General features: G+C 57.9%; 1 protein-coding gene across 1 annotated transcript; it reads left to right on the top strand.

The window, feature by feature from the left end:
- Nucleotides 1-5,835: 5,835 nt before the first annotated feature.
- On the top strand, nucleotides 5,836-10,629 carry DLX4 (distal-less homeobox 4; the record flags this gene model as incomplete). The annotated part of the gene is made up of 3 exons (XM_080712818.1): nucleotides 5,836-6,118; nucleotides 9,806-10,002; nucleotides 10,387-10,629. 3 exons carry the CDS (start codon nucleotides 5,836-5,838, stop codon nucleotides 10,627-10,629), a joined length of 723 nt encoding a protein of 240 aa, XP_080568944.1.

The raw sequence follows: 10,629 nt of genomic DNA, 5'->3' as shown, positions 1-10,629 counted from the left end.
TAGAGTCCTAGAACAGCTTGGGCCTGGGCCCCTCCTCTCAGTCAGACCCTGCCACCCCGAGCTGAACCTGGAGGGCCAGGGCTTAGAGGAGAGGGAGGGAACTGGGGTGGACTGAGCCACCCTCCCCCACACCAGGCCAGAGGGTAGCCCCGCATGGGGGTAAATGGAGGGAAAGGCTACTTGGGTTTTTTTGTTTTGTTTTGTTTTTTGTTTTTGTAATTGTGTTATTGTTCTGACTTTACAGAGGAGGAGTGGGGTGGATCTGCGTGCCCACACTGAGATCTGGCTGTCTGCCCCAAGGCAATATGCCCCCATTCTCCCAGGCCCAGGACAGCGGAAGTAAGGCTGCCCTCTCCTCCTGGACTCTGACTCTGCAGGCTAGGATTAGGATTGGGGAAGGACCGATCCTTTCTTTATGAAAGAAAAAGTATAAACCCGGTGTGGTGGTGTACACCCGTAATCCCAGTGGTTGGGAGGCTGAGACGTGAGGATCACAGATTCCAGGACAGCCTCAGCAACTTAGCCAGACCCTCCGCAGTTGAACAAATAATTTTTAAATTAATTAATTAAAAAATGGCTGGGGGTGTAGCTCAGAGGTACAACACCCCTGGGTTCAATTTCCAATACAAAAGAAAGAAAAGGAAGAGGAGAGGAATCCTCAACTCCAAAGGGAGGCAGGAAGGGAAACCGAGAACCTCTCCCCTATAGACCCTCCTCCCAGCGGAGGGGTCCGAGGGCAGGCTCGAGTTGTGTGCGGCAGTAGTGGGCATGTGCCGTGTATGTGTGCTGTGTGTGTTGTGCGGTTGCGTATGGAGTATGTACCGAGGCTAGCGTGGGGGTACGTGTCGTGTGTCTGTGAGTGCGTGTGTTACGTGCTGACAGGGCCACCCGTGCACACTCGCACGGTTACATACACTTTCCAACTCCTGCTCCATCCCGCTCCTGGCTTTGACCAGAGACCCAGCGAAGCAGACTCTGCTGAAAGCCCGCATTTCTTTGTGGGGTCTGAGGTCTGACGATCCCGGCCGAGCTGCCTTGGTTCGGGGCAGGGCGAATTCGTTGCAGCCGGGTTGGCTTCGGGGCCTCCCGCCGGCTCGCCCGGTTCTTCTGGGGCGCGTGGCAAGCGACCCCGCGGGATGTCCGACAGGTCGGGGTTCAGGTCCCTCCCCCCGGTTGGCTGGGCCGGGAGCTGGACCGCAGGCACGGGGTCCCTCGCCCCGGCCACCGAGCCTGCCGCCCCCTCCGCCCGGCCCGCCCTGGGTCTCTCTCCGCAGCGTTCAGCGCGTGTGCCCCCCCCCCGGAACAAAGCGCCTCCCACGCACCCTCGAACCCCATCTATTTTTGGCTAAACAGTTTCTTTTTCTTTCTTCCTTTTTTGGGGATGGTGTGTGTGTGTGTGTGTGTGTGTGTGTGTGTGTGTGTGTGTATGGGAGGGGGGGTTCCTGGTCAGAGAATTGTTCCTAGTTTTGCTTGTGACCTCTTTAGTGAGATTATATATGCATGTGCTTAAAAACGTCCCGGTCAATCCCCAAAGGAAGGCTTCCTGGAGAGGAGGTTGATATTTGAAAGTTAGGCTGAGGGCTTGCGGGGCTCTCTTCTTCGCACCGACACCGCCCCCCCCCGCCCCGCGCCAGCGTCTCCCGGGTTCTTGGGGGGAAAATGGGGCAGGAACCCCAACCAAGGAGCGAGGAAGTTCTAGGGGGAGTGGGCGGTGAACACCAAGGCCGGCTGGTGGTGGCCGCAGCAGCCATGCGCGCTCATTAAATGCTAATCGGAAAAATACGATAATTCCAAATGTCAAGAAAAGTCAAATGGGGTGGGGGTTACTAGCCTCGCAGGCTGCCCCTTACCCAGGCCTTGCCGAGTGCAGAGGCTCGATTCACCACGCAAAGGCGTTGCCAAGGAGGCCGGGACAAAGATTCGGTCCCTTCTGCCCCTTTCCCGTCAAACCCGAATTATTCAAAGTTTTCTCATACCGAATAGCTTAGAAAGGCCACGCCAAAACGACTTCAAATCCAATTGGGAACAGAGGAAACAAAACTAAAATTTCGTTTGGAACAGTGGTCAGGATGAAGAAAAGGGGGCGCGGATAATCCCAGAACTGCTGCCAAGGGCGTGGAACCCGATGGCTGTGGAGTCTGGCAAGTCACAAAGCCACACTGTGCTCCGGAGCGTGGGGTCGGCGCTGCGTGGAGCTCAGGGACTGTGAGACTGGAGACCTCGGAGCATCCCCACGCGGTCAGGATGCCACGATGAACTGCCAGGAGGGGGTGCCGGTTCCGGTGGAGTTTCTGCTCCAGAGAGGATCGGAACTCCAGTAAGCTTAAGCAAGGAATACATCCCACCGGCCAGGCAACCCTTAACAGATGTGACCGGATGTCGTTTGCCTATCCCCAGCTAAGAGCCCGTCCTTTTCACTGAGCGGAGATGGTGACACCTGGGGCTGACTCCCGAGGACCTGGCAGGGCTGTACCCCCCACTCCAGACCACACTGTCTGCCACTGGGGCATTTCCTTGGCGCTGGTATCTTCAGGATGGCCTTTCTCTAAGACAGATTTGCTGGGGACTTACTTGGAGATTTTGTGAGCAGCAGGGGCTGAGATACTGGTAGTGTCCCAAAGTTTAACTTTGTCTTTCTTCCCCTTTTATGGCTCCCCTTCTCCTCTGTCTTGAAGGTTTTAGTATGTTTGGGGATTTGGGGGTTTGCAAGTCATCACACACCATATAGCAAATGCTTAGAATTTAAGTTTAACTCTCTCCTTTTATTTCTTCTACCAGCCTCAGGGACAGGAAATAAACTAGAATATCATAGCCGGCAACCTGGAGGCTGAATGGGGATGGGAACTCAGGCAGCCGCCATCTCAAGCCAGCCCTCCTTCCATTCTGATCAAATAATCACCTCCTTCCTAGCTCCCACCTTTCTTAAGCTTGGGAAGACTGGCTCCTGTGAGAGAGAATCCCTCTTCAGGGGGTCTGCATCAGAGGAGGTCCTCAGGTTTCCCAGCCAGGTGCTGCAGCCCATGTACACACTTCTCAGAACCTTGGAGAGAGAGGTGATGATAGAGAGGTTTCCTCCTTTGCAGAATCTAATACAGTAGTTCCCATGTCACCAGTGTGTGTGTGTGTGTGTGTGTGTGTGTGCGCGCGCGCGCGCATGCGCGCGCGCACGCACAGAATCTGGATATTGTGTCTGAATAATTCTTTTTTTTTTTTTTTTTTTGCGGTACTGGGGCTGGAAGCCCTTCTACCTCCGGGCTACACTCCCAGACCTATTTTTATCTTTTGATTAGGAAACAGGGTCTCTTAAGCCAGCGCAGCTGGTCAAACCTGCGAGATACTCCTGTCTCTGCCTCCCAAGCACGGGGATTACAAGGGTGCGCCACCACGCCCCGGCAATGTCAGATCAATTCTGAAGGGCTGCAGGGTGTTTCTGTTGCTGCAGAGGGTAAGAATCGTGCATGAACTCAGAGAGATCTCCTGTGTGCTTAGAAGTTTTGACCGAGGATGTCCTGGCTTTGGAGGTTGCCCCAAAGCCAACTGCCGAACATGCTGCCAGGAAGCCCACCCCTCCCTTCCTCACAAGGTCCAGCCCAGGAAGGTATATGGTCCTGGGGGAACGTGTCCTCCGCATCCCTTCAATCCCAGCTCAGGAGGCATTCCTTTGTGAACCCTGCCTTGATAGCTGACCCCGCCTCAAATGGCATCTTTCATGGACCCTTGATGCCATCCCTGGAACCTCACCATGGTGGCCTCCCTCCAGAGGAGAATGATGGTGCTAGACAGAAAGGCAGGTGTGGAAGGAAATCTCCTCAGAGGTTTATAGCCCCAGCTCTAAAGAGGTGGTGGCATGATTGGAGAAAAGGGGTTCTACATGAAAATAGCATTTCTCCACTGTACAGACCCTCCACACCCAGTTGGGTGAGAGCGAGGATGGGTTCTCCAGCCACCCAGAGGTGGCTCCTCTGCAGAGCTCCTTCTTCAGAACTCTAAAGTTTCAGGGTGGAGAGCCCTAAGCCAGGTACCAGGGAAGTATTTTTCTGGAAAATTTCATTTCTGTCTATGGAGTGTGTGTGTGTGTGTGTGTGTGTTAACACAGTCTAAGTAGGCTTGCTTCCTGCAAGATTCTTCCCTGCAAGACACCTGATTGTGGGCTTCAACTACCTGCACAGCCCTGGGATTTCTCTCTTTAAGGCCCTAGGCCTGCCCTCCCCTCCTTTCATTTTAGATTCCAGGCTTCCTTTTTCTCTGATAGCTATCCTCTCTCACCCCCAAGGCTGCCATCTCCACTCTAAGCCTTTAAGAGTGTTCCACACATCAAGTGCCTCCCACCTAGCACACAGTGGGAAAAAGGACCTGGGAGCACAGGTGGGCTTGGGTATGGATCTGTCTCTCCTCTGTAAAGAAACCTAGATGTGTGTGGACAGGTAACTCTCACATTATAGGCGCCACGTGCATACATGCTCATCTACTTGGATTTTACGTACTTTTGAGTATGTACACCAGCGATCTGGATCGTGTAACTCATGGGTCTGTGTAAGGGACGAGTACAGTGCCATTATTCAGGAATTTGCTATTTATCTTTGGGTATGTAGATGTGTATACATCACAGCCTAAACGGTTTGCAGATCCATAACAAGCGTCTCTTTTCATAGAGGGATGCTAGTACGAGTATCTGTGTAGTCACCTGTATACTGGCATATGCAAATGTATTATGTCCCAAGGGAATCTTCGTGCAGTTGCCACATTCGGTAATAGGTGCAGTACGTGCACACGTGTCCATCAAGGCCTGGGGTACTATTTAGGGGCATGTCCTGCACACAGCCTAGAAAATATGGCCACTTCCTATGCCCTTTGAGGTGCTAGCAAACTGGACTCATACCCATTCCTCAATTTTGTCCTGGTTCGAGCAAGAGGCACCAGGACAGGCGAGGCACCGCACAGGGAAAATTCCCGAGGGCAGATCCCTCCTGCAGCCTGGGGGGCCAGCCCGAGAGGCGGTGTGGCACCCCAGCTGGGGCCCCCGCCGGAAGCAGAAGCTGGGCGGCGGGCGGGGGCGGTGAGGCCGGGCGGCGGCGCCCGCGGGGGCTGTGCGGGGCAGGCTGGGCGCCGTGGCACCCTCCCGGCCCTGGCGTCTGTTTACCAACAAACTGGCGGCGCTGAGCAGCGACGCATTCCGACGCGCTGAATAAGCCGCGGGCGCTGGCGATCTGCTCCGACTCCGCGGCAGGTCCTCGGCGGCCGGAGCCGCCCCGCCCGGCGGACCCCAGCCCGGTGCGCGGAGGGCGGGAACGCGGGCCCCGCCGCCGGGCCTCCGCCCCGCAGCTCCCGCGCCCCTCGGGCGTCCCAGGCCCGCCCACTCCTTAGCATTTCTGCCTTTACGACCAAGTGCCCTCGCTGAACGACCACCCTGCAGCCCCCGCACCCCTGAGAACGTGAGGCTGCGGGGCCCCCGCGCCCCCCTCGGCTCCCCAAACGCGGGTTGCCCCGGGGGCGGGTCCCAGCCTGGCCTCCGTGAAGTCACCGCGTGCAGCAGCCAATCCCCGGCGTCTAAGTGGGTGGGGCCCCCGTCAGTCCCCCGGAGAGGACCGGGTGAGGTGGGGGGGTGAGCTTGGGGGGAGGGGAAAGCCGCAGGGGGCACCCCCAGAACCCCTTTCCCGGGTGCCAGCTCTTCCGCTGGAAGAAGCGCAGAAAGACATTTTCCCTGGAATTTTTAGTGTGGGGGCCGCTGGCGGGGAGCTCCTCAGTCCCAACGCCTGAGGCTCGGGAAAGAGTTGGCGGAGGGAGCGGAAGACGTGCGGGGCCATGACCTAGGCCCTCCGGCCCGCGCCTGCCGCAATGACCTCTTTGCCCTGCCCCCTCCCTGGCTCAGGCGCCTCCAAAGCTGTCTTCCCGGACCTCGCCCCCGTCCCGTCGGTAGTGGCTGCATACCCTCTTGGCCTGTCCCCCGCAACCGCAGCCTCCCCGGATTTGACCTACTCTGGAACCTATGGCCATCTCCTGTCCTATTCCTACACCGGGCCGGCAACCCCGGGAGACTCCTACCTGCCCAGCCGCCAGCCCGCGGCGCCGTCGCAGCCCCTCTACTGCCCCGCTGAGCCCCCGCAGGAACCCGAGGCAGGTAAGTCCGGCCAGGGCAGCTCTTCCTACCTCTGGGGTCATGTTCCTGTGCGCCCCTAATCTTTGCCATGTTCTGGTTGCACGCAGCTAGCGGGACACAAACCGTACTCAGATTCCACGGGGATCTGGAGTAGGGGGAGGGCAAAGGGATGGGGCGGGAGGTGCGGGGGGGGGCGGGGAGGAGCGGGAGCGAGTTGATCCAAGTCTCCTTTCAAAACCGACCTGGTTTCGATTTGCAGTTGTCTGAAGCCACGCAGGAGGGCTCCCTACCCCACCCCCTGGAGCAGCGGAATTGTGTGTAGTACCTACTGTAACGGAAAACTGCCTAACCCTTTTCTGGGGATTCTCCCCACCCTACGTCCTATCTTCCTCTTCTGTCGTCCACGTTCATCTTGTCTCAGAAAGCTGTGCTGGCGCCAAACCCTGCTAAGCAGAAATCAGCTCCCTGCTGGAGGGCTGTAGATGTGGAGGCAGCTCCTTCTCCCTCGCTGGGCCCACCCTCTTTCCCCCTACCAAGCCTCCTTTGACTGGAAGCTGGCCTGGCAGAAACTGGGGCTAGGACCCACCACTCATGGTTCAAAGAATAGAACCACAGGCCAGGCAGGCAGGCAGGCAGGCTCTAGTCTTGCCTTGGGGACCTCAGCCTTCCAACTAAAGGAGAAGGCCATCCCTGTGGTCTCCACCCTAGAGTTTGGGTAAATGAAGCCCCAATTGTTGTTGCCTGGAGCAACTTTGAGCTCCTGAGAAAGTGTTCGCTGGCAGGCCTGGATGAAGCCAAGGAAGTGTCAAGTCTGTCTGCCCTTGGGCTTTGCACAGCTGAGTTGGCATACCTGTGGGCCTGGGCAGTGCCCTACACACACACACCCATGTGTGCTGGCCCCAGCTAAGGCTCAGGTCCCCTGCGCTGCCTGCCCCCTCACCTGCTCCCCACCACCTCCACACTTGTCTTTGGTAGGACTCTCTAAGGATCCTCAAGTTTATTTGCTGCGTCAGCTTAGGCCCCAAGAATCTCCCATCGGAACCAGAAGCGACCCTTGAATTTGGGTCTTTGGTTTACCAACGGGCAGACTGAGGCAGGAAGACAGGGTTTGCATGGTCAAGGACATTGCCTAATTTCTAGGCTCTGGATCTTTGTGAATCCATACTCACTGCTTAGGGCCAGGAAAGAGGACTTTGGAGCACTTCCTCAGAACCCTGAAAAGTTAACTGTCTTCTCTGGCAGGAACGGGGCTCTTGTTCCTGGCTGCAGGGTCTGGTGGGGGAGGAGAACTTGTGTCTCTGTGTGTGTGTGTGGGGGGGGTCCTACAGATTTAGTTTCTACAAAAGTATCTTTGACTTTTTACAAGTGCGTGCTAATATGACCTGTGTGTTTGGAGAGAGAGGTGGAAATAATCCCATTTTGCCCTTAAGAGAACTGTTGCCTGTGGCTTGGAAGCCCGCACCTCTGACTTCCACACGTTTAGCGTTGCTGGGTCTAAGTAGATCCCCAAAGGCAGACTCCCCAGGGGAAATGCTGGAAGGGTGGACCGATCCCGTAGGGGCCTAGTAGCTTTAGGTGCAACTGGGGGGCATTAAATAAAAATTAGGTTGTGGTAGAAGCATCCCTAGGCACTGAATCCACTGAATCTTTTTTTTTTTTAACCCCCAGAAAAGGGTGTGGTAAAGTTTAGGAATCTATAGATAACGGACTGGAGAGTTCTTTTTCTTACCGACTTTACCCCGATCCAACGAAAAGCCGCACCGGCTTACGCGAATGTCCTTAAAATGGATGGTGACGTTTTTATATAGAGCATTGCTCACTCTAGTGAATGGCTGGGATGTGGGAGAAGACTCGGGGTCTTCCTCGGCGGGTGCTGCTCCCTGTCCATCTCCGCCTAGGGAGAGGGTCTGGCTCCCCGCGAGGGTGTCGACCACCCGGGTGAACCCGCGGGCGCGGTGGCACCTCAAGGGAGACCTGGGGTTCCATTATCTCGACCAGGTCAGATCCGGTCGTGACTTGCTGCAGCTGGCTTGGAAGAAAGGCCGCTGTCCTGGAAAGAACATGGAGGAGGGTCGGCTGGGAGCCGGGGCGAGGGCTGGGAGACCTGGCCTGCGGGGCCGTCTGGGCCGCGGTCTGTGCGTCCCCGCAGGCATCGCGGTCCACGCAGCCGGGTGGTCCCTCGGCTGCCAGCCCCGGGCTGCGAGCAGCGGGTGGAAGGAGCGGAGGCTGGACCTGCGCGGGCGGGGGCGGAAACCCAATGGTTTTTCTGGGAATTGGCTGAGGCAGGGGTCTAGGGGAGGATCTGAGAGCCCGCCCGCAGCGCCGGAGGCCGGGGCCAAGGATGCGGGGGAGGTGAAGGCAGCCGGGGTGCGGGGTGAGCCCCCGAGGCGAGTGCGAGGGGCTGGACAGACCCGTGCGGAGTGCGGCGAGCGTTCCTCCAAGCCCGAGAATTAAATTTCGGCCTCTCTCCTTTTCCTCCCATCTGCCTGGGACCGTCTCGGTGGCCCGCACAGAGTGGCGCAAGTTGGGGCCACGGGCTGGGAAGAGTGGAAGGCCCTCGCCCCCACCCCACCCCCGCCTCCCAGAGCCCAGCTGTCCGGCAGTGGGGACTCCTGGAGAGGGGGCGAGGCGGGCAGGAGGTGACCAGATATCGCAGGGCGGTCCAGGAGCGGCCTTGCGGCCTGCGTGACAGAGCATCGCGTTCTCCAAATGCGGGTCGCCTCCTCTGCCACGCCAGGAAACTTCTGTGCACACTGCCCAGCTGAGGGGAGGGCTGCTCCCACACCGACCTGCCCCTAGGGTCCCTTAAAACGTCTCCCTCGAGCTAGGCGGTGCGGAGGGGAGGGGAGAGATGGTCACTTTCTTGCAGGGTACGCTTCAGAAGCAAAGCGGTGGGGGAGGCGATGGCAGACCCCAGGGGTCACTTTCCACGCCCTAATCGCCGCACACGAGGCTCAATTAGCCAGGGTCGACATTCCAACTCTTCTGGTTGTCAGGCCGGCACTATCTCTGGCCTCTTGAGTATTGTTTTTTTTGTTTGTTTGTTTGTTTTTGTTTTTGTTTTTTTTGCGGTACTGGGCATGGAACCCAGGGGCATTCTACCTCCGAGCTACACCCCCAGTCCTATTTTTTTTTTTATTCTTTATTTTGAAACAGGGTCTCACTGAGTTGCAAAGAATCTCACTAAGTAGCTGAGTCCATCCGCGAACTGCGATCCTCCCATCTCAGCCTCCCTAATGCTGGGATAACAAGCGTGCGCCACCAAGCCCAGCTTTGAGTATTGCTTTTGAGTTCCCAAAGACTGGAAACCCCTTCCGGGTCCTCTCTAGGCCTGGCTCAACGCTCCTCCGAGCCCTTTGCCCCGCCGGGCCCCAAGCCAGCACCCCTGCAGGGCTGAACTTCGACCCCCACCCCCTGCGGCGCCGGGTACCCTCTTTTGCCCTCGGCGCTTTCTGCCCTCGGAATCCAGGAGTGGGATCTCGCTGAGGGCAAGCACCGGGCCTCCTACCACCTGGCGCACAGAGAACGTGCGGATTGAAAAGACAAGACAGCGGTAGACCGAGCAGGGGCGGGCCCCACGGGACCGCTGTGGCTGCGCTTTTTGCTAATCTGCTGGCGTGCTGAGGACGTACAAAAGAGCGGATGGGGCGGCCAGTCCTGCCAGGTCAGCCCCCCTACCCTACACACACCGTCTCTGCTGCTCCCTAGAATCCGAGAAGCCCCTGCTGTCGCCTGAGCGTTCGGGGCCGCGCCCCCACGCCTCCACCAAGAAGCTGCGCAAGCCCCGGACCATCTACTCGAGCCTGCAGCTGCAGCACCTAAACCAGCGCTTCCAGCACACGCAGTACCTGGCGCTGCCCGAGAGGGCTCAGCTGGCAGCGCAGCTGGGCCTCACCCAGACGCAGGTGGGGCCAGCCGCATCCTCCGGGAGCACAAACCTTCCCCAGCCTGCTCTCTGGGCACCCCTCCCCCAGGCGTGAGTGAGTGCTGAGTCCCCTGGCCCTGTCAGTCGCTGTAGTTCTCCAAGGGGTGTTCTTAGCTGGCCCTCAGCGAGTGTTGGGGGGTGGGGGTGTTAGAAGGTGTGTGTGTTGGGGGAGATATCAAGTAAAGGAGCAGATCCCAGACAAGGAGAAATGGATACTAGCCCAGGGGACTTTGGAGGACTAGAGCAAGTGCTCCCAGCCTCTGCCCTTCAGGGACTTCCTCCCTGCAGCTGGGTCCCTTTCCCCGCCTCCAACCCTTCCATGCAGACTCTGGATCTTTCATTCTGTCCCCTTTTCTCTCCAAAGGTAAAAATCTGGTTTCAGAACAAACGCTCCAAATACAAGAAGCTCCTGAAGCAGAACTCTGGGGGGCAGGAAGGGGACTTCCCTGGGAGACCCCCCTCCCTATCTCCCTGCTCCCCACCCCTTCCGTACCTCTGGGATCTAGCCAAGGCAGGCGCCCTGCCCACTGGTGGCTATAGCAACAGCTTCCGAGCCTGGTATCAGCATCACTCCCCAGATGTGCTGGCTCCACCTCAAATGATGTGA

Source organism: Muscardinus avellanarius (genome assembly GCF_963383645.1).
Source record: "Muscardinus avellanarius genome assembly, chromosome: 16".
Classification (NCBI taxonomy): Eukaryota; Metazoa; Chordata; class Mammalia; order Rodentia; family Gliridae; genus Muscardinus; species Muscardinus avellanarius.
The sequence above is the reverse complement of the archived record's forward strand: the minus strand, read 5'-3'. Positions and strand labels throughout refer to the sequence as shown.